The 23,440-nt window shown below is 43.4% G+C and overlaps 1 protein-coding gene across 6 annotated transcripts in view; it reads right to left on the bottom strand.

The window, feature by feature from the left end:
- CenG1A (Centaurin gamma 1A) overlaps window positions 1–23,440 on the bottom strand; it is a 339,755-nt gene that overhangs the window by 24,285 nt on the left and 292,030 nt on the right. For 5 of the 6 annotated variants that reach the window (XM_037423691.2, XM_037423690.2, XM_037423692.2 and 2 more), the window contains 4 exons: window positions 21,138–21,215; window positions 18,214–18,318; window positions 11,419–11,572; window positions 3,571–3,666 (listed from right to left, as the gene is read on the bottom strand). In XM_037423691.2, coding sequence (XP_037279588.1) covers window positions 3,571–3,666; window positions 11,419–11,572; window positions 18,214–18,318; window positions 21,138–21,215 — 433 coding nt within the window. The remainder of the gene's footprint in view (window positions 1–3,570; window positions 3,667–11,418; window positions 11,573–18,213; window positions 18,319–21,137; window positions 21,216–23,440) is intronic. The other variant, XM_037423693.2, reaches the window with a different exon arrangement.

Raw genomic sequence — 23,440 nt, 5'->3', positions numbered from 1 at the left:
TTGAATTCAGCTATAACAAAGTCTGCCACAATGAATAATTTTCTATTACTGATCAGCCACCAATAGAAATAAATGCAAAAAATATCTCATCACAATGAATACTTTTTTTCTTGACTACTTCTACTTGAACGAAGATTTCCTGAGTGCTAGCACAAAAAAAGTAGCTTGCCAAGGATTGCTGCAAAATTCCACTAGCAATCCAACAACTTCTTGTCGGCTCATGACTTTGACAGTTGTGTGGCCACATCACAACACCTGTGTTTTCATCAGACACATGCTTTCTGCCATCACACGCATATCCCAGAAATCTTTTTGTCATTAAGACGCTTGGGGACATATCGCCCATCCACCATGATGCTGCCGCTGAGTTTGATACATGTGTGGGTCACAGTATAACAGTTCTTCAGGAAGATTCATCATGTCTTTGATGCAGTGCTCAAGACAAAACTACCACTTTCCGTCACTAGCCCTGCGATCATGAATGACAACTATGGCGTTATAAAGGCAGACCCGCGGCGAGCGTGTTAAGTCTAAGCGCAACCGCATTCTGCTGCAAGTGCTGCGAATATAAACGTGGTTAAGCGGGCGTGATCATGGGTGACCATAAAAGCACGGGCGCATCAAACCTCCACGCATTCAAATCAGGGCTGCAGACCAAACCTTGGTAGATGCGATGACATAAAGCAACAACACATTCTTAAGGCACACGCACAATCTGCAGAAATGTACCTACTATTTGCCGCAATTGTTACATAGTAACCTGCAGTCACAATCGTCGCAATGATTGATAGCAAATACACTTTGAAGGTACACACCAGTAACAATATTAAAGGCAATAAAGTCATAATATGGCTCAAAGTGTTACAGATTTCCGAATGTTCATTTATGCCTATGGTAGTGCGGAGCTTCGGCACTTAGTTTTCGGCTGGCCTCCAGCAAAAATGTAGCGGGCTCGTTTGCAGCACTGCATGCTCAGCACACTTTGAGGGTTGTCTGAATGCTGCATTTTGTCATGTATACCTTCCCCTGCATATAACCGGCACCTCCGAATACGAACCATGAAAGAAAATTATGCCCACGTATTTATGTAAGGCTGCCTTTCTCACATTACCACGAAGGCGTGCCGTGCAGTCAACTTGTGCACAGAAATTTACTTATAACTCGCATCGCGAATTTAGCTCCAAATTTTATGTATCTTTCATGTGTGTACAACAGAAAATACATTTGCTTTGTGTGCATACCTTGGAGCAAGTACGTCTGTGTTAACGAGGGCTCCATGCATGCACTCGATGGGCCTAAAGGACAGGTCGTAATCATCCAGCCTTGTGGAATTTTATGGTCTAAAAATGAAATTTCACCACAACGAAATTCTGCAACAACAAACTTTTTCGCAAATCCCATCAATTTCCTTGTAGCGGTATGCAGTCGACAGCTGCTAAACAAAAGCAAGGAAAAGCAGACAGATGAAGAAAAGCGAAGAGTGGCTATCATTTTCATATTATATCTCATCGCCTGAAAAAAGTTGGGTGCGCATGTTGGTGCGCACCCAAAATATGGTGCGCATGTTGTTATATCAGGCCCGTGTACAGCTGGCCAGATTTGTAGGCTGACAGATGAGCACCTTCGTGAAAAGTAAAGCATAAGGAGACGGGCATGCGCAGTAAAACATGCAAATTTGTAGAATGGTCTGGTGGCATGGCTCTATTTAACGTACCAGCACAGCTTCGTAGGACAAACTGGACGTTGTTTAAATAAGAGGTTAGGAGAGCATGAAAATAACTTACGCAAAGGAATAAGTTTCAACCTTGTGATGCGTTATAAAAGTTGCAGCTGCCAGTCTCAATTTCAGGCCGGGAGTGTGTTGGAATGCCATAAAGATGAACTGAGACGAAGCACGTTATATCAGAAAATAGGATGATGAGTGCATGAGTCAGCCTTTGATAGCTTTGCATGAACAAGAATTTGCGCGTTTAGATGAGTTTGTGCGTTTAGTATGCTAATTATTATCACTGTGCCTTCATTTTGTCATTCTACAAAAATATGTCACATTACTGACGTCTGCTTCATAATTAATTTTAGCTCTTTGTACAATCAACAGCAAAAGTTTGTGCGATGATGGACCCCCAACAAATGCAAGTTTCTGCTGTATCAGTGCTTAATGCTTGTAATCAAGCTGGTGGCTGTACAGGTCAGAATGTCAATTGCAGTATGGAACATTTGTTTCAAAATTACATTGCAAGACAAAGTGGGACTTCAGCTTTTTCGAACATTGCGCGTCCCGCCAGCTTTTGTTGTTTATAATACTTATGTGTACAGTATGGCCCACTATTAAAGGGAACACTGCAATGGTCACTGTTTATACTTCAGGCCTTCTAACATCACGTGGATAAAAAAACAATGTTTCCACATAGCACTAGTGTGCCAAAAGGAGTAAGAACTGCCAATCACCGGTAGTTTTATGCAAATTTAAGCAACTGCGATCTTGCGAGATGCCATGCACACAGGTGTTCCTTTTAACAGTGGATCCATCTGTACATGTGTGTAGTGAAGAATAAATCAATTCATGGTTAGTGCTCATATGCCTCTTATTTCTCACTGTAACACCTTTTTCTTTCAGCACTTCCATGTCTTCTCTGCAAACACATTCAACAAGCTCAACAAACCTTCATAACACTTCCAAATCCTTTCATAGCTTCTCCATCAGCTCTTTTGCACACACATTGATGGCTGTGCAGCAATTTCTGGACAAGAAGCGACCAGAATGACAACTGAACACTTGTTGTATTTTCGTACATGAATGCTGCAGAATGTTCAAGGTGAACGCATACTAACTATCCCTATTTCGAAACCTAAGGCAGTTTCTTTTGCCCACTTCAGATTCCAGTACATAATGTTGCAAGGTGCTTCAAAAATGCAGCAGAAGTTTCTGCAGAAGCCAGATGGGCCAAACAATAAGAATGCTACACTGCACATAACTGCAGCAAGGACACTGCTATAATGCATTTTTCTTGCATTACACAACAGCTGCCTTGTAAGTTTCTGTAACTCGCCTGCTTTTTTTCTCCCATTAAAGCTCCAAGGATGCATTTCGGTAAGTGAATCAGCCTGATAAATACAATCCACCTGCTCTTTGAAAAAAAGTGGACGTACGTTTTATTGGAACAATGCTTGATACACTCTACTACTAGTAGGGCCCCCTTACACCTCAACCATTCCAGCAATAGAAAATCTGCCGGTATTGTAATAACAAATCCTTGATGCACATTTTAAACGTATTCTAGACGTCTTTTGTAGACGTGCTCACAAGAATGCCAGATAATCCACCACCAAGGAGCCAGCAGACACAAACTGTTCCCTTTAATTGCGACTGCGAAGGATAGGCACACTAAGATTAAGACACTTCAAAATAAAAAAAAAAAGCAAAAGTAGTTTAACTGGCAGTTTCGAGCAAGCTGGTGCGCACAAGATACATAAAACACAACATGACATGGTACGCAGCTCATGCGAGGAGCAGAGACACACAGCACCAGAGCAAGCAAGCGCAGCAGCATGAGAGCAGGTGCAGCCTACCTGAGCAGAAAGCATTGCTGTGCTGAGCATCAGCTGGGTCAAAGCTGGCCAGGCAGTCTCGCTCGCGGGGCTCCTTATACTTGAAGTAAGGGATGCCTGTTTCGACAGCCGCAGGGTAGCCACACAACAGCACCGGTCGGGAGGGAAGCGCAGCCATGGGGCAGTTAGCAAAACCATGGGACCCAGTGACACGGGACACACACTTTCTGAGCAAACACCAGTGCTGCTGCATGCATGCATGGAAATGCTGGGAAGTGGGGACATCGGACTAGCATATCATGTAAACAGCTGAGGCCTTCGTATCTGATGACATTTTCCCATGTCACAAAATTCTATAATCTTCATTCACTAAAGACAGTGTGCCTCACAGTATCCGTGAATGCTTTCAACTAATGTTTGGGCACACGGGCTCGGGTTCACTGTTCCCGCAAACATGGCCAGTACCACGATAAAAAAAAGATGGCCTTATGAGCTAGATTGTGTTTATGGGTCAGTAAACAACAGCTTCTTCATGTGGTTACACTTTCAAAAGCTATTATGGTATTACGAGAAAGGGCATAATGAAGGAGGTCATGCGACTGCCTCCTTTGAATATGGTCACCACGTCCGATAGCGAAACGCCTGACCTCATGCACAATGGCAATGAGGCAAGTAAGCAGTGGAAGGAAATACAATTAGGAGTGAACTCTGTTTTTTTTTTATCATGGAGGGCTAAAAATGGTGCATTTGTCAAGTTGTGCTGGTGGGCTATGCCAAGCAGTATTTAAGAGAAGCTGCACCATCCATATCCTAGCGTTTCCATGGTTTTGCAGAGTTCTTTATTCAAGAACCACAAACAATATCGCCACATCTCTGTATAGGAAGCTTTATGGCTTAGGGTCACACATGGCAGTCGAGTGCATGGTCAATGTGTGAATAATGACAGCAAGCAAAAGATATTTCCTTGGAACAGTAAAGAGAAAAGAATGACTAGCATTGCCTTTAGCTAGCTAATACACCTAAAGTCAGTAGCTAGGGTTTAGTGGGTTGCTGGAATAAAAGGTGCAAGAAATATACAATGTAAGCTCATTGTAATGGGCCTGTGCACCACACGCTTTTGGAGACAATAGGCTATTATAAAGCCTAAGTTTGATCTGTGTATCAAATTAAGGGAGTGAAGTCCACTTTTAACGGACCAGGATTCAACGGACTACCAGCTACAATGGATGAAATAAACAGCATTTTTCTTTTCTGAAATGTGTAACATGAAGTGTACTTTTGCCGAGTTGATGCGGGATGACCACAAGCTTGACCACGCCACTCTCTGCATGCTGGCCGTTCTCTGTATGCTTAAGCCACAGTGACTCTACGTTGTGACAGGCAAATTTGATGACCTGTGGCAAAGCCAAGCCTCCAGCCAAGCCAGTGTGCAAGCATGTTAGTCAAACTTATAGTTCAAGTGTTAGAGCTGACCGAAATGCGGTGCAAGGTGATTGCATTATCACTCAAGGGTGCTTACCAATCTTTTAACCCAAATTTCTCTTCGAGCAAAATGTAAACAAAAAGATTTTGCTAGTGCATTAAGTCAGATGTTTGCCACTCCGTTGTTAGGAAACGTGACCAAAGCATCGAAAGTAAGACACTCAAATGCTCCCTGCAGATGAGTTTCAGTGTCAAATCAAATTCCTAAAGCGAGAGGTCCCTTGGCACTGCTCAGTTCAGAGCTTTCAGATCAACTTTGTACCGTCCAGCAAGCCGTGAAGGCTGCGCAGAAGCAACAGCTCCAAGCAGCCCATAGGCAGCCCCATTTAAATAGACTTGCCTTCCCATCTGCACAAATAAAGAATTTATTTCCAGCTAATCAACAGAGGTAGCGGAAAAAGCCCTGCTATAAACGCTTTATTATCGAGCTAACCTTTGATGCTGTGCAGGGGTTACATAGCATCCCAGCACCTACTACAACAGCACTCGCTCATTAATTAGAACTTGCACTGCAAAATTGTTATTAACCACTACTGGTGATTAAAGCCCTATGTAACAATGCTGTCAAATACATTCAGCATGTATCAGCAGAACTAGCCTGTTCCATACTGCTGAGTGAAATCTGAACGGTCATCATACAGCGATGCCTCCCCCCCCCCCCCCCCTTTGCGCAAAGTTTGGATATTGCGGACTTCGGATAATACAGGCTCATTTTGCCACATTATGACGGTCTGTTGTAACGAGAGTAGACTATCACAAGAGAAGCTTTCTTCTGTACATCTAATCCAGACAATGTGCGGATGTGTTTAAGCATACAAAAAAGGTTTATTATATTAAAAGACCTTTCTTTGTGTGAGGCACTTGATATCTATTGCAAATATTTTCATGGGGCATCTGACTGGAAACATGCATCACTCAAAACTACTGTGTACCACTTTACACTAACACTAACACTTACGTAGGTCTAAACATGGGAGGTGCTTATATGTGGATTACTCACTGAAAGGCTAAATACTAGGCTTGTGTGAATAGTGAATTTCAGGTTCGAAGCGAATTCGAAGTGAATAGTGATTTTGATCAAATAATTTCAGATCGAATTTGAATGGCATGTATGACATATTAAAAAAGGAATATTTATCATGACCTAACTAACCTGGACAATATTTCTTTGGCATTGAAACAGGGGCTCTATGGAAATGTCATTTCTTTTTTTCGTTTAAAGGAAGTCGAAACCACCTTGAGTAGTAGTTGCAGTAGGATGCGAGTGATAAAATACTTAACGCTTTAAAATTTATTACACTTGGATCAAATAAGCCATCATACCAAGCTTAATAAAATGAAGAATTGATTTGAGGGTATCATGTTCTTTTAAAGGGACCGTGCAACACTTTTTCAAGTAGCCATGGAGCCAGTAAACATGCCTGTTGCCTCACAAATTTGATTGATTTGCGGGGTTTAACGTCCCAAAACCACCATATGATTATGAGAGACGCCGTAGTGGAGGGCTCCGGAAATTTCGACCACCTGGTGTTCTTTAACATGCACCCAAATCTGAGTACACGGGCCTACAACATTTCTGCCTCCATCGGAAACGCAGCCGCCACAGCCGGGATTTGATCCCGTGACCTGCGGGTCAGCAGCCGAGTACCTTAGCCACTAGACCACCGTGGCGTGGCGTCTCACAAATTTACTGCCGCAAAGTTTCTAGAATTACCGTATTTGCACGAATATAACGCGAGTTTTTTTCCAAAAATATGCGAGTGAAAAAGGCACCTCGCGTTATATTCGCGTTCGTGACAAAAAGTGGCAAAAATATAACGCGAAAATTTTTCGAGCCTTTCTTTTTTTTCTTTTAAATCTTCGTTCTTGTAAGGCGCGCCGCACATTCCACGAACTTCGTGGTTTTGTCGCCCCATATAGCACATTTTATTCTGACTTGCGCATCCAGTGACAGCGCGTGGCAAGGCACCGTGGCGCCGACGGCCGCCGGACGTCTCGGAGCACCGCCGCTCAGGGCGCCGGCGACGTGCGCGCCACTACGGTAGGCTGCGGCGGTCGCAATCTGCGCTAGCGCTGCTAGCGCCACAGCAGCCCCAGTGGCAACACGTGGATAACAATCATTTCGGAAAAACGTGTGCATCGCCTTCCTACGCCTTGCGGTCGCTCGTTGCTGTGTTCTTTCTTCCGCTTGGCCCGTCATCATGTACAAACGGAATCAATACACTGCCGCGTTCAAAAAACAGGCGATCCTGCTGGCCGAAAATAGGGGAAATTCAAGTGCGGCACGGCATCTCGGAGTGACGGAGTCTACCATTCGAGGTTGGATGAAGTTTCGAGAGCGCATATTCCAAGCCGCACCGACACGCAAGGCGTTCCGTGGGCCTAAGACCGGCCGTTTCCCGGAAATCGAAGTGGACCTGGCGGAATTTGTGCGTCAACGTCGTGGCCAGTTTCTGCCTGTGAACGCCGAACTTGTGCAGATAAAAGCAAGGGAGCTTGCACGTGAGGCCGGCGTGCCCCGTGACACCTTCAAAGCCAGTCGCTCGTGGGTCCAGAAGTTCATGCGTCGGGCGGGATTCTCGCTTCGCCGAAGGACGTCAATTTGCCAGAAACTTCCGGCCGAGTATGAAGAGAAACTCGTTGAGTTTCAGCGTTACGTTATCAAGATGAGGAGAGAGAAAAACTACCCCCTAGGCCAGATCGGTAACGCGGATGAGACCCCGATCTTTTTGGACATACCGGCTGGCTATGTGATCGATCAGCTCGGCACCAAGGAGGTGCGCGTCCGCACAACGGGTAACGAAAAGACCCGGGTGACGGTGATGCTGGCGTGTACGGCGGACGGGCGTAAGCTGCCGCCATTTCTCATATTTAAGAGGAAGACTCTGCCCAAGAATGAGACATTCCCACACCGGATGCACGTCAGGTGCAATGATAAGGGCTGGATGGACAGCACCATGATGACTGAGTGGATCCGTGTTGTGTGGGGAAGACGTCCGGGCGCACTTCTCAACACTCCAGTTATGATTGTGCTGGACGCGTTTAGAGGCCACTTGACCGATGAGGTAAAAGAAGCGCTCGCCAAGGCCAACACTGACCTTGTTGTCATTCCCGGAGGAATGACGTCGCAGCTCCAGCCACTGGATGTCTGTATTAATAAGCCTTTTAAGGACCTCGTACGCCGGGAGTACGAGCAGTGGCTGGAGGCTAGCAATCGCCAACTGACTCCATCGGGTCGCATGAAGCGAGCTTCAGTCAGCGAGGTCGCTCGCTGGATACACAATGCTTGGGAGGCCTTGCCGTCGGCAATAGTGTCACGGGCATTCCTTAAGTGCTGCCTCTCGAACAGTCTGGACGGCACGGACGACGACGCGGTTTTTGTCGACAGTGACAAAGACTCTAGCAGCGATGATGACTGATCAGGCAAGCCAGTGATAATAGCATTTCTAACTGCTGCAAATATAAATAAAGCCTCTTTGATTGCTGTTTACAGTTGCATCACCTCGCGTTATAATCGTACTAAACTTTTTTTTTTTTCGTCGAGACCTATAGTACCCCCCTCGCGTTATATTCGCGGTCGCGTTATATTCGTGCAAATACGGTAATCCAGTACAAGCGGAGTTCCACAAATTTGTCACCTGCTGCAATTGCATTCTCTCTTCTCGTCCCGACGAAATAGCTGGAAGTTAAGCAGAGAGGAATGGCATGGTGAAAGAAAATACGTCACACGCACCTAGTGGCCTTGAGCACCTGTTTTATTTTTTTTTCTTGTAATGCGCGGCTTTTCAGAGCGTTCACGCACGTACTCCTCGAGAAGTGGCGGCCTCGTTAACGAAGAGCATGCCATGCTCAAAGCAGTCAATGGCTGTGACCAGAGCCGTATATTCTTTCTTGGCTTTGACAAGTGATTTTCTAGATTATAGTGGCATTTGCCAAAGGAAGAAAGGGATTTCTAGCTTTGAAAATTTATTGTCAATTGCAGGCTGCGTGCTGCGCTATAATATTTGCCTCGCTTGTTTTCGGTAGCCTCGACTACCGATCGGCAGCGTTTTCGGACCATGTTCAGTAAGTGCTGAGGGCCCCTTTAAATTTGAAGGGGGGCTTCGGGGCAAAACGAATTTCCTTTAAATAAGTGCTTTCATGGCTTAGCACCTCTACATTGCAGCAAAATTACCTTTACAGGCGATAACATGCAGATTAATATACATCTATTCATTCATTGCGAATACTTCGAAAATATTCGATAATTTAAATTCGTATCAAAGCAAATTCGAATACTCAACTAGTCGTTCGAACATTCAAAGCATTCGAATATTCGCACAAGCCTACTAAATACTACTGAATATGATGATGGCCAACAAAACCTGCCAACATGGCATACCAAAGTAATTTCTTCTTTATCTGTGCTAGAAACCGGGCTAAGCAGGCTATGTAGTGGCAAGAACAACTGCAGCCAAAAATGAGCAAGGTAACAAGAAGATTGGTAAAATGCATCAAGAGACTGGAGAGACATAGCAAGCATTTATGACACACAGACAAAAAAGAGTTTGTTAGTCACAAATGGCAACCAAGTTATACGTACACGCCACCCAAGTAGGAAACTCCGTTAGCCTATCGTGAAAAAACACCAGTTTTTTTTTTTTCAAAATTACATATTTTTCATTTTTATTTGCTTCCACAAGTTTAGTTTCGCTACTTTCACGACCAAAAAAACTTAAGATAGTAATCTAACTCCATGTGGCTTAAAATCGCTCTTAAAGAGCACAAGGTGGCTACTAAAAACTAAAGAGAGCTCATTGCCTAGAGTTCCCTGGAAATGTCACCTCAATGCTTGTCACTGCATTTCGCATAAGGAGTTCACTAAAGCCACATGCTAAAAACAACTGTGATTGTCAAGCTTTCGTGACGGAAGAAATCATCTTAAAAGACATTTCTTCTCCGCATAGATGAGCTCCCACTTACATTGTTAAAATGCGTTTTTCTCAAGATCCATTTTCGGGCAACTTCTTGAGTTTGGACATTATGTTTTAGAACTTCTGATTGGTCGCTCGGGATGAAATATGGCTCACATATTCCATAACATTAAAAGAGTGCAAGCATTTCATTCAAAAATTGATATTGCCAGCATGATTATTACGAACCTAAAGTAAGCAATTTATGGGCTGAGAATTCTAAAAATTTTTTTTCATTAAAATGTTTTATACACACTTTTTCCACAGTTCATTGTATTTTACAGTTATGTGAAAGAATATGAGCCATTAATGACTCAGAAAAATGAAAGTTCGGTGGTATAGAAAGTTTGCCCGAACCGAACTATACCTGACACATTGTCATAGCACGGAATAAAAGCTCTGCAACTAACTATAAAAATAATTACATATTTGAAATCAGCATAAAAGTGTATATATACAGCAAACATTTTTTTGCCCCAGACTAGAGATTAACAAAACTTTTGTTTCAAATCGCATCTCCCCTTAAGCCCATTTCTAGGTAGCCACCCAAATCGTGTATGGAAGCAGTGTTGTTAGTATAAAGATATTTCGTCTATGTATTCATTAAACTAGAGGACCAAGTGTGCAGGGATGAACATGAATGCTTTCTCGAGGTCTTTTCTGTGAAATGAAGGCATAGGACACCACTTAATGTGCAGAGAATGTCATGGCCATAAATGCTGGGGAAAGCAGACAGAAGGAGGTGCATGCAAGCTTTGTGCAGGAGTGGCGACGCACAGGTGTTGTAAGATGCAAACAGCATGCTAGCATGAAAACAGGAGCACACACCAGCACGGCAGTTGATACAGCTCAAATGCACAGTAATGAACAAGCTCCATTGTGATAAAGAGCCAGTAAAACTTCAGGAATAACTAGAAAAATGAGGACAAGGAAGTCAAAGGCTGTGACAATGCTTGCTTTACCATGTGACAGTCAAGCGAAGGCTGACATAACGCTAGCTTCCTTATGACATAGGGTACACAATACGCGTCGTTTTGCTGAGAATTTGAGTGCAGTGATAAGCTTTAACTTTATGTACACAATCTAACTTTTACATATGTCGAGCTGTACACATAACTGAATGCTAATACAGTAAAATTTATAGCACCATCCAAACCTGAGCTTTAATTTCATATTTTATGGCTGAACAAGTTTTAACTTTGCTGAAGAAATCTTTCAAAGGAAGGCAAAAAATGCCGCTGATTTGTATTCTGAATGAGGTACTAACAAAGAAAAGTCTGCGACAATACCCATTACAGTACTCGTGTGAACTGTATGAGCTCAATCATTCAAAACTGCCCTTTTTGTGCACTAGCGAGACCAGCATGCTGTGAAAGTTGTTAGTGCACTTGTCTCTCAAGAATGTGGCCCCAAGAGTCTCGCAACACGCGTGTACCTCCAGCCAAGGACAGGGTGCCCACGTCTGAAGCCAAGTCGTTGACCTGAGCTGTGGATCCAGCCGCTCTCGAACCCCTTGGTTTCTGGCCGGGAATCTTGACTGTAGTGTGCATCAGGGGAATCTCCTTCCCATGAACATCATCCATGTAGTCCTGGAGGGTAAACCAAATACGTCCTGTTCAGCAAGCTAGCTAACAGGGAAGTGTATGTACTACAGTTCAATCACTTTATAAGAAGCATGCTCTGGGCAGCAATTTTCGTCTTTTATATGAGATGTCTCGTAAAAGCACTACAGTGAAATACCGTTATAACAAACCTCAGACTAACGATTTTTTCAGACTAACGAATATTTCAAAAATCCTCCTCCCAACATCCATTGATTCAATGTAAAAGTATTTCATTACTATGAATTTCAGAGCAACAAATGTTTCAGAATAAAGAATGCAATTTGACCACCTGGCAATCCTAATAGCACTTCAAATAACGAATTACTTGCGGCAATCTACTGTACATACTCACATAATCTTCGTACTTTCTTCGTGCAAAACCGATGAAAAATTGGAGGGGTTATCACGCAGAAAATTTTCTGCGAAAATGTACAGTGCACAAAAAAAAAAAAACGAAGTGGTCGCAAATAGGGATTCTCACGCCAGCTACTGCAAACTTTTAAGAACTTATCGAGACTTACGTTAACAATAAAACCACAGTTCAACACAAAGGAATTTATTTGCAGATACTAAAGCCACTGTCCACTGTTTTAAGGGCCTTTGTGTGGAGACCCTTGACATAATAAAGAAGTTCTGCCTCAAGCTGGTAGTATTTTGCACTCTTAGGCCAATGGAACATCTGACGCGTGTTGGTAAACTCCAGCTTCTCGAGCTGCCGTCGCCAGTAGCGAACACAAAACTCGCCGACTCCGAAGTGCCTGCCGGAAACTCTATCGTCCTTGTTTTGTGCCTGGTCAACCACTTTAAACCTGAAAGCAGCCATGTAGCTTCCGTATCAACGCATCCCGTTACCACACGCTGCACAGGCTTTATTAACATGCCGCACCGGGTGCTTGCCACTTTGGCTTGGATTGGATTGGGGCACCCTGCGTTGGTAGTATGAATAGCCCTAGGCTGTGTGTTATCATCGGTAGTTGAAGGAAGTAGACATTACTGCTGCAATTGTTCAGAGTGCGATAATCGGTACTCGTGGAAAAATAAATTCGTATTTCGTTGGCCGATTCGGGGAGGGAGGGTGCAAGAATTATGCGAGTGCGATGATTACGGGAGTAGATACGGCAAACGCCCAGCTCCATATGTAGCACTATTACCATAATCAAAGCTTTCCGATCATTTCTCCAAATTTTTCCCTATGCTACTGCAGCGCCTCCTATCGTTTTTACATCGCCGTTCAGCGATTTAACTACGATGAGCCTCGACCCCTGGCCTAGCCTGGCAGCCTTTGTTCAGGCGACTGTCAACCCCGTTCGATTGTCGTTTAACAATTCGTGTTAGACCAATGCCTGATTAGACATTTCTTTCTACACTCGCGTTTTGCCATGAGCACCAGAGCCGCACGAGAAAGAAGCAGAGGCAATTCTCTTTGCAAGAAAAAGCGGACACCATTTCACAAATAGACGCCGGTAAAAAGCACATTCAAATCCACATTGCTAACGAGATGGGGATTGCATCATCAACTGTCGCGACCATCCTGAAGGATCGACAGAAGATCGAGATGTACAGAGGGTCCCAACTGGCATCGTCAAGAAAGCAGCTCCGGCTAGGGAACTTTCAGGACGTGAATGCTGGAGTTTCCGCGTGGTTTGAAGACGCACGTACACAAAATGTGCCCGTGTCGGGACCCAAGCTGCCGGAAAAAACTTGGCTATTGGCTTTGGCTCTAGACATCATGGGCTTCGAAGCAAGCACAGGGTGACTCCATCGTTTTCGTGAGAGGAACAGGATCATCTGACAAGTGGTGTCAGGCGAACAAAATGCGGCAGACGCAGCGAGTGCTGCTGCATGGAGGGACGAAAAGTTACACAAAATCATTGCTTTGTACTCTGAAAATCATATCTTCAATGCAGATGAAACAGCGTTCTTCTACTAGATGCTTCCCGATGAAACGTTGCCTTTTAAGGGGAGCAGCTGTAAAGGCGGCAAGCAATCTAAAGTCCGTATTTCAGTGTTGTTCTGTTGCAACGCCACCGGCAGCAAGAAGCTGAAACCGTTGGTGATGGGAAACTACAAGAAGCCTCGGTGCATGAAGAACATTGTGTCATTTCCGTGCGATTATTGGGCTAATTCACGCGCATGGATGACACGAGAGCTCTTTTCTGAGTGGCTAATGAAGGTGGACGACGAGAGGAGGCGAGCAGGCAAGAAAATCCTAATTATTGTCGACAACTGCTCGGCGCATCTTGTGAATTTTAGGCTGACTAATGTGCAGCTAGAATTCTTGCCACCCAACTGCACTTCGTTGCTACAGCCACTCGACCACGGAGTCATAAGAGGCGTCAAGGCCCATTACCGCAACACCTCGTTCATTGACTGCTGATAAATCTTCGGCTGAAGCTGCTTACTTTAATCGGTGTTTGACAGGCTGCAGAAATGGTTGCCAGGGCTTGGTGGAATGTTACAGAAACCACCATTCAGAACTGCTGGAAAAAGGCAGCCTTAGTATCTATGCCACCCGAAGCTGACTGCAAACAAGGCAGCGAAGAATGCGATGAAGGTGGCATGTGGCAAGAAGTCACTGAAAGACTTGCGATGAATGCCTTGGTGATGTTCGAGAACTTTGAGGAGTGCAACAATGAAACGTACACGTCAGCCAAACTGAGTATCAATGACATCGTCAGCGCCGTTCGTAGTGATGAGGATGTTAATGGCGACGATGACGCTGAGACCGCACCCGTGTGCCAGCTTGAAGAATCTGTTTCCAACGCTGACATTGTGGAATGCGTGCGAAAGATTCGCACTCACTTTGGCAGGTGCAGAAATGCCACCGACTAAAAGCATAAAAATATGGACGGCTTCGAAGCATTCATCCTGAGTGCCACTCGCCAGGCCAAAATCACCAATTTTTTTCAGAAAATAAATGTGGGCTCATTCTGGGATATCTCGAGTTTAGTGTATTTTCTCAATCGTCATAGAGGCATGCATTTGCAGATATGCACCTAGCAAAGGTAGGTAGGTGACTTTTGTTGTGTTTGCGATTTTCAGTGCCAATTTTCTATGTTTTCACTATAACCAAGTTTGAAAATAACAAATTTTCCGCGGTCCCTTCAAATTCCTTGTATCGAGATTTCACAACAGTAAATAACTAGAAGCAGTGCCAGAAAAACGACGACATAGAAACACACAAAGGCATTTTCCTATCAACCTGTATTTTACTGTAGGCACACTGATGTCTCTTATACCCATTTGTCTCTTATATCAGGGTCTCTTATAAATGAGTTAGATTGTACTTGCTCCTTGCTAGGCAATACCGTTCTCCTACAGGTGCCAAAGTATATCTCCTGGATGAATAATTTAGACCTCATAAATGCACAGTGAAAATTGACCGCACAACTGATGTGTTTTCGAGAGTACAGTTAACTGCTTTTAAATGGAACCCGAAGGGGCAAGAAAATTTGTTCCATTTATAAAAAGTTTTATTTAAGCAAAGCCCGCAAAATGAATGAAATATGACTTTATTTCAAAAGCACCGACTGTGGCTGACTAAACAAAAATATTTTGAAGTATAAAATACAGTTGATTAGAAAAAAAAATGTTTCTAATATTGCTGACTCGGAAAAAAGGAGGTGATAACAATTTGCTTGACCTCGTTCAAGCACTTTCTCACATAGTAGGAGTGAATTGCTGAAAGGCTGCGCAGGAACTCTGAGCCACCCTCATGTTCAAGGTAGCGCTGCAACAGAATGACAGCATCTCTTGCTTCACTGTCAGCTACTGAAATGCGCTCGGAATCGCACACTATCTCATTACTACTTGAGCACGGGTCCTCATCTTGAACTTCAGCATTAGGTTCCTCAAGGCTGTTCTCAAGTTTACGACGAGACGTCAATTGCTGCTCGGCGTGCGCGGACATGTGCAATCGCTGGATTAGCTTGGCTAAGCTAGCTATGGCATTTGTTCATGGTTGCTAGACTGCCATGGCCACTTCCGCTGTTCATGACTTTTGCCTGTTTTAGTTTCATTTAACCGATGTAAGCTAAATAAATGTCCCGGTTACTCGAAAGTCTTTATCATTAATGCCACCAGCACGTAGTGGGTTGACAATATATAGAGGACAAACCAAACATACCTAGATAGTTTCGTTTATACGGCTTTTCCGTTTAACCGAGTTTCGTTTAACGGGAGTCCACTAATTGTTGTGATGAATTCACATCCTAAAGATCAATTTCGCGGTCTACATTGCTCATCCTGAATCACGCTGCTCAATTTCAAAGGCTCCCACGTTGGACCTTCTGCTGGCTTGGCTTCCAGTGGCCAGCTCTGTAGCCTCCAAGATTGAGATGTACACCATTCCTAAGTTCTGAAGGGCATGCCTGTTCTTCCTTGGCAGAAAAAGCACTCAGGGGCACCATCTTTTTATTCAGTCCTGCATATTTGCCACCTTAGCTTGGTGCAGGTAATTTTAATATTATTATTGTTGGTCTTCTTCTCCTCCTCCTTCTCCTCCTCCTTCTTCTCCTTCTTCTCCTCCTCCTTCTTCTTCTCCTCCTCCTCCTTCTTCTCCTCCTCCTTCTTCTTCTCCTCCTCCTTCTTCTTCTCCTCCTCCTTCTTCTCCTCCTCCTCCTTCTTCTCCTCCTCCTCCTTCTTCTCCTCCTCCTTCTCCTCCTCCTCCTTCTCCTCCTCCTCCTTCTCCTTCTTCTTCTTATTATTATTATTATTATTATTATTATTATTCCTTGGCAAACTTTCACGACTTACATGGGCCTTTACATGGGCCTTTTGTCTTAGTATGATTAAGAGGCAACAATGTTATTTGCAAAATATCAAACAATCTTTTGCGCAGCTGAAACTTCATTGGCGGCAAGATGCCATTTACAGCACACAGTGTCCACAGTTTGCCTTATTATTATTCCTTGGCAAACTTTCACGACTGTGACGGTATCTGTCTGTCTATGTAGCCACCTAAGACGTTTAGCTCTCCTGGCCGTTTCAATTATGGTATCGATACCAAAATTGCTATGACACAACATGACTGTATAATGAGCATAATTGGCTAGTCATAACATGATAAGCATGACATACATGTCATGTAAAACATGTATACATGCTACACTCATCAGCACGCTTGTGGCCGTTTCGCTAGCTACACATGTACCAATTGTGATATTACGTGACGTGAACAGACAGGGAACACAAATGCCCCGCACAAGCATGATAATAACATGGAAGTCATGTATACCCTAATTTACATCTGCCTCGTAATGTTGTGCTGATTTTAAAGTGACATATCAATTTTCGTAATTCGTGCTTCGGATATCCTCGATCCCCATGGTACGTGGAATCTGCCAATTTTTTATTATTACTGCCTTCTGCACATGATCAAGCATCAAGTGCATTTTCGAGATGTGCGTGTTAGGACACCACTATGGCCCGGTCACTGTGGCCAGCTGCTGACCCAAAAGATGTGATCTCAATCCCTGCCACAGCAGTCGCACTGCTAGAAGCCCGTGTAATATGCGATTTCAGTACACGTTCACGTTAAAGCCCCCCAGGTGGTTTAAGTTATCTGGAGACATCCACTATGACATATCTCATAGCTTGGATCGGCTTGGCACATTAAACCCCGTAAATTAACCAACCAAGTGACACTATGTGCATCACTGTGAGCGCTTGATTCCAAGACCCTGTGCCATCCTAAACAGTCGGGGGCAGAGAACGGCAGTTCTGTGGCACTCTTATTGAGAGAATACGGAGAAATTCACTCTAACCCAAATACAAGCAAACCTTTTAGAAAACGACACGCAGCATCATCGCCGAAAGGATGATGAGACAGAAGCTGTGCCTTCTGGTAGTGATTTGGAAGCTGGTTTTTATTCAAAGCATCGTACCAGCCAGTCCTGCAATGAGTAAGAGTTCTGCCAAGCAAATCTGCTTGTCTTCAATCGTAGTCTGAATCATTTCTTAAATACCAGTATGAGCCTAATCAATTTTATTTTCCCGGCTTAACTTTTGTCTACCTTCATTGATTTCTTATGGTCATTATTATGATTATCTTATGGTCCCTGCCAGCTCTGAAAAATCTGGTGGCAACCATTTGGTAGTTTGTTATAGACTAATGACTGACCAATCAAACAATGATATAATGCAAAAGCATCGTGGCATGCTTGTGGTATGAACTTAGCATCACAGAAATATGAGCTCTATGTGCACATCAATGCCCACCAACTCGGTACGAAACATTAGTACTTCCAAAATGAATATGCATGCTTCATGAGACCACTTTTCAATCACGCTCAACTCACTCACTTGAAGTGGTAGATAATGTAGCACGTTTTATATTGAGCCAATATTACACTAACCGCATCACATAAATGAAACACACCCTTCTTTTCCAGTCACATGAATCAAGTTGCAAAGAATCTCACCTCATGCTTCTTCAAGATATGTTTAGCCCTATAGTTTTTTTGAAAGCTTAATTTGTAACTATCGGATCTTCTCACTCAGCTCGTTTAGACCATCATCCCAAGGTGCACACAAATGAGTGCTGCAATAACACTCTCCATTATTTTTTTTGTCCCACGTGCATTTATAGGCACGCCTGGGACAAACACTGAAGCAAGTCCACTCACATGGAGACTTGGGTGGTAGGTGAGCCTCCCATCGCTGGTCAGGGTCACGTATTTCTTCTTCCACTCCTTGTTGAGAGCCTTGACACTCTTCTTGTACAGGTAGCCCTGGTGAGAACACACATCAGACCAGCTGACACACGTTTTACTTGCAAGTGGCTGAAGAAAGTAACATATCCAACATCAACACATCCAGGCACCCGGAACGTGAGCTGGAATGGTATTTATGTCCTTTCCTTTAGAGCAGCAAATTTCCACAGCTTTGAGTCCCCATGTTAAAGCTAATAACAGTACTACTAGGTATAAAAATGTTAGGCTAGTGCTGAGCATATTTTTTGGAAACCAATAGCTTTTCGAACTTACCTGCCTTGCCCTGCCCACCTGCCTCCCCATCAAGCCGCCGATACCTCCCATGGTCATCTACTTAACTTGGTATATAACAAAATAGAAGGACACCAGTGTCGAATGAACAGGATTACCATATTTATTCCAATCTAGGCCGGTAGTTCTTTTAAATTTCTTTGCATCTCGCTCCAGGGTCGACTCAAATTCAGGGATTTTAGAAAACGCGCCATTTCTACTGAGAAAAGTGGTGCACAGCTAGTGCCACCCAGACAGTATTATATTCGTTAGTAGCCAAGCCAAGGTACCAACATGAAGCCAGAATTTTGACCTTTGCGGCAAGCAATGAGGCACGCCGATAGCCATTTCAAGTCGCGCTTTGAGTGGTCTGTGTGTGGCGTAGCTCAGTGGCGCCATACAGGTGACGTCATATACAGTCGAAATCCGCTATAACAAAACTAAAGCGGCACGAAAAAATTTCATTGAGGTGAAAATTTCGTTGTAGCGAAATCGACAAAATATAGACGATCTGTATTAGCAAGACAAAGGAACGTTTATTATGGAAATTCAAAAACTGTCCGGTGCTTTTTATTCTATCCCAACAGCGTTACGGCGACATTCTCACCCATGAATAGTGAGGCCATGGTGAAAAGCACGCTGAAACAATGACTGCAACCGCTTCCATAAACGAACCAAACAGTTGCATTAACACGTTAACACCAGCAGCTGTCCGCCGTCAAAACGCCAAGATGGCAGCAGGGTATCGTGGAGCGGACGTTTGCCTTATTTTATGCCATTCTTATCCATCACCCGTGGCTAGCTGATTTTGTTGATAATGCGGATGAACAGCCACTTTTATTAGTTACCACACCGGCCAAGCACGAACAAAATGATAAGCACTGGAATGGGAAAAGCATCGTTCCTCAGATGCAGTCAGCAGCTACGCGAAAGAAACCATGAACTAAGCAACTAAGCTTCAGCTTCGGATCGTCTGCGGCTATACAGTAAACCCAAACTTGAACATTTTGATGCATTTTCATAACCTGAAAATACGTCGACAAAGTCTAAAACACGCCTTGCACCACCAGAAATCACTGCTGTTAAGCAAGCAGGGGCGCCGTCATTGCTCGATGCTGATGGCAATGAGACTGCCCTGCTTTTGTCACTTCTGCTTTTGCCAGTGACAAAAGCAGGGCAGTCTCATTGCCTTCGCTATCGAGCAATGACGGCGCCCATGCTTGCTGAACAGCGGTGGTTTCTGGTGGTGCCATAGCGTGTTTTAGACTTTGTTGACGTATTTTCAGGTTATGAAAACGCATCAAAATGTTCAAGATTGAGTTTACTGTATAGCAATAAATATCTGAGCCTAGAATCGCATCGAAAAAGTTCATTGAAGCGGGACGGCAGAAAAAAAAAGTGTTCGTTGTGGCGACAATATTTATGCATTGACTCCTATGGACTGCTAACGGGGGAACCGTGAATTTTACGATGTAGCGGGAATTTCGTTGAAGCGGTGTTCATTGTAGTGGGATTAGACTGTAAAAGGAAAGTTCTAGTCAAGGAAGCATGACGGTTTGGGCTAGTTGGTAAGACATGACTGCAAGAGACTGCGAGAAAAGTATCTCCCCAGGAAACGGCTGTATTCTCTTACACCTGCGCTTTCTGGAGTTACGCGATATCAGATCCAAGAGTGTTAGCTGCCAACCTCTCTTTGTATAACATAAAAATTTGTCTGTATCACATTCATTGCTTTACTCTCGCAGCAATTTTTTTTTTCCGATTGGCTACCACATTCATTGTTCTAACAGCGTTTAGGGGGCACGTGAGGGCATTTGTTTTTTATTTGTGCCTGACCACACGGTCAAGTGTCTACGGTGGCTTGCCATTGAGTCGCGTTTGTTTCGAAATCAAGAGGTGCAACGAATGCTTGGACGAGCGTGAGCAGCAGTTGCACCACATTGTCACAGGCGCTCTCTACATGGGCCTTTAGTCTTAGTATGATTAAAAGGCTACAATGTTATTTGCAAAATATCAAACAATCTTTTGCGCGGCTGAAACTTCATTGGCGGCAAAATGCCATTTACAGCACACAGTGTCCACAGCGGTTGCCACTTGCCGCAGTGTCTACATTACAATTCGCAGAGTGACTTCCGAATGAAAAAAAATCACTTTCTATGTGTTATTGCCAGTTTACTATCAATTGAGAGAGACTATTGACAGCCTACTAAAGTTTAAACGATGGACACACACTTGGTGGCACCAAGATGGCTGAAAATAATTACATAATTAATAGTTAGGCTGAAAATAATTACAAAAAGCACATCACTGAAAAGGATCAAGTAGAGGGCTTCGATGACATCATGGAAAAGCTCCAGTAATGTTTGTTGCAACCAAAACAATTTTTGGGCCATAAATACTCCAATACCACGTAAACAGGGAACTAGTGAACTTGGCACAGTTGGCACAAGCTGTACTCGTATGTGCACTGCAAGGCGCAAGGACATGGAATTGTAGCAAAATAGCGCACTACTCTTGATGCCCTTCACAGGCTGTGCAATGTTTAGTGCATCCAATTGTGTACACACCTGTCTGACGGGGATCACTCGGCCACTTCCCATCTCCCCATTCCGAAGCCTCTTCTCGTCATCAGTTTTCTTCAAGGGCTGCACACAGAGGAGAACAAATGAATTCAATCATGCCTTCACCATAGTTGGCTCATTTCAACACTGCTGCAAAGCTCTTGCAAAATCATAGCAAGAAGAATTCACACTCAAGTGTTCCATACAAAGCACAGTAGAGAAAGGCAGCCATTACACACCACCTGTCAGTTATCTTGTAGAATATACAGTAAAAACTTGTTGATTTGAACTCAAAGGGAACTATAAAATTGTTTGAATTAAGGTAGATACCAAAAGAAAAAGCGTTTTTTTTTTAATCTGTAGTCTAGGGCAATGAAATTTTTGCTGTATATATTGCCATATGCATTTAAAACACATTTTAAAGGTATAAATAAAACCTCATCTATGTGGCAAAAACATGCTTTTTAAAATGATTTCTTCTATCATGAAAGCTTGGCAATCATGGCAAGTTTGGGTGTACGGCTTTGGTGAACTAACAGCTCGTGCAAAATGCAATGTCAACCAGCCAAGTGACAATTTCCAGGAGAGTCTAAAGAATGAGCTGTTTTTAATATTTTAGTAGTCACCTTGTGCTCTTTAAAAGCAATTCTAACACCCTTCAAGTTTAATTACTGCTTTCAGTTTTTTGTGGTGGCAGTAAAAAGCAAATAAAGATAAAAAATATGTAATTTTGAAAAAAACTGTGCCTTTTGCTTGGCATCTCCCCTTAAGCGGAGTTTTAATTAGAGGGCAGGTGCTAGAATGAACAGACATCACTCCAAACTGTGTGCAGAGAACCCAGAAAAGACACCTCTGAACTAATTCTTGCAAATTTGGCGATACTAAAAGTGCGTACAAATAATTTCGTAAATCAAGTTTGTGCTCTAAAACAGCGAATTTATTTGATTCGCATACACATATACACAAAGGACACAGAGAAAAGAGGGAGAGAGAGAGCTGGTGACAGCCACATGGAGGAGCACAATGTTTGCTCACTCTTTTGGGAGGAGGGAAGAGGAAAGCAAGATAAGAGGAGAGAAACAGGAAGGAAAAGAGGGGAGTAAAGAAAGAAATGACAAAGACTTAGACATGTACAAGTTGACTAGAAATTAAAAAAAAACGTCTATTAACGGGTGGTCAGGTCTGTTTGGTCCATAAAGGCAAGTAGAACAGCGAACCAAATTTATTGAAGAGTCAGTGATGCGGCAGAAACAAGTATCAACTTGTGTTCACATGAGCAGCAAGCCTAGATGCCAAAATATACGAAGCTTTTTATGCTCCATACATTTACACAGCAGAGGAGTTAACAGTGTACTAACCCAAAACATTTGGCCTCGCATTTTTTTGCTGAAATGTGTTGCCGGAGGCCTGTTAGTCACAACATGGCACATTATTTGCTGAAGTGCACAACAGATAATTAACTACAGGCTCCCCATAACTGATCGGTCTGGTTTTGGTTCGAGAGAGCTCCAAAAACAACAAGCCACCGGGTGCAACTATTACCACCTAGTGTGTGCAATGTTCGACCTCGCCAGCTCATTGAACTATGACGCGCTTCAAGCCGGTCCATTCTACAAGTTCTTTAGAACAGGAAATAGGACAGCAGTGTCAGTAAACTGAAAACTTTCAATGCGTGCGCCACGGCAATAGACTCGTGAGTCGCCGCTGAGACTGCTAGAATAAATGTAAACAAAAAATGACAGCTATGACGTAGTCATAACTTGTTTTATTGACTGCACCATGGTGATGTGGGGGAAGTAGGGGAAAAATGGCATCAATATCTTCAAAACTTGCCGATGATATTTTATAAATAATGTACGCATGTTCACAGGAATTGGCCGCGTAATTTTGTGAGAGTACCCTTTCGATACAATCAAAATTTAGTCTTTTTTCCTTTAGTTTATCAGTCCAAGGGGATTTGGCTAAAGGTAAACATTGCCTCACTGGGCCGTGCCTCCCCTGCCGCAGCAGCTGCAGATAGACTACATTTACAACTGTAAAAGCATACAGTGAAGTCGAGCACAACACTTGATTTACAGAGATTGAGTCATTTGCATGATCATTCTGTGCAGATTTCTACAAGCAGGAATATTTGAATGAATGAGGTTTAACTGTACTAATTAGTTGTGAAACCCAAGTACTTTAAACGAATGTAACACAACCTTTTGGTATTTCTTTTTAAGAAAGGAGAACAAAAAAAAAACTTTAAAATATAGTGTAGGAGACTGTTCTTTGTTTTTCACACTGTTTTTTCGTCCTGAAAACAAGAA

The sequence above is a fragment of the Rhipicephalus microplus genome, chromosome 4 (assembly GCF_043290135.1).
Source record: "Rhipicephalus microplus isolate Deutch F79 chromosome 4, USDA_Rmic, whole genome shotgun sequence".
In the NCBI taxonomy this organism is placed as follows: Eukaryota; Metazoa; Arthropoda; class Arachnida; order Ixodida; family Ixodidae; genus Rhipicephalus; species Rhipicephalus microplus.
This window is presented reverse-complemented; position numbering and strand designations above follow the sequence as displayed.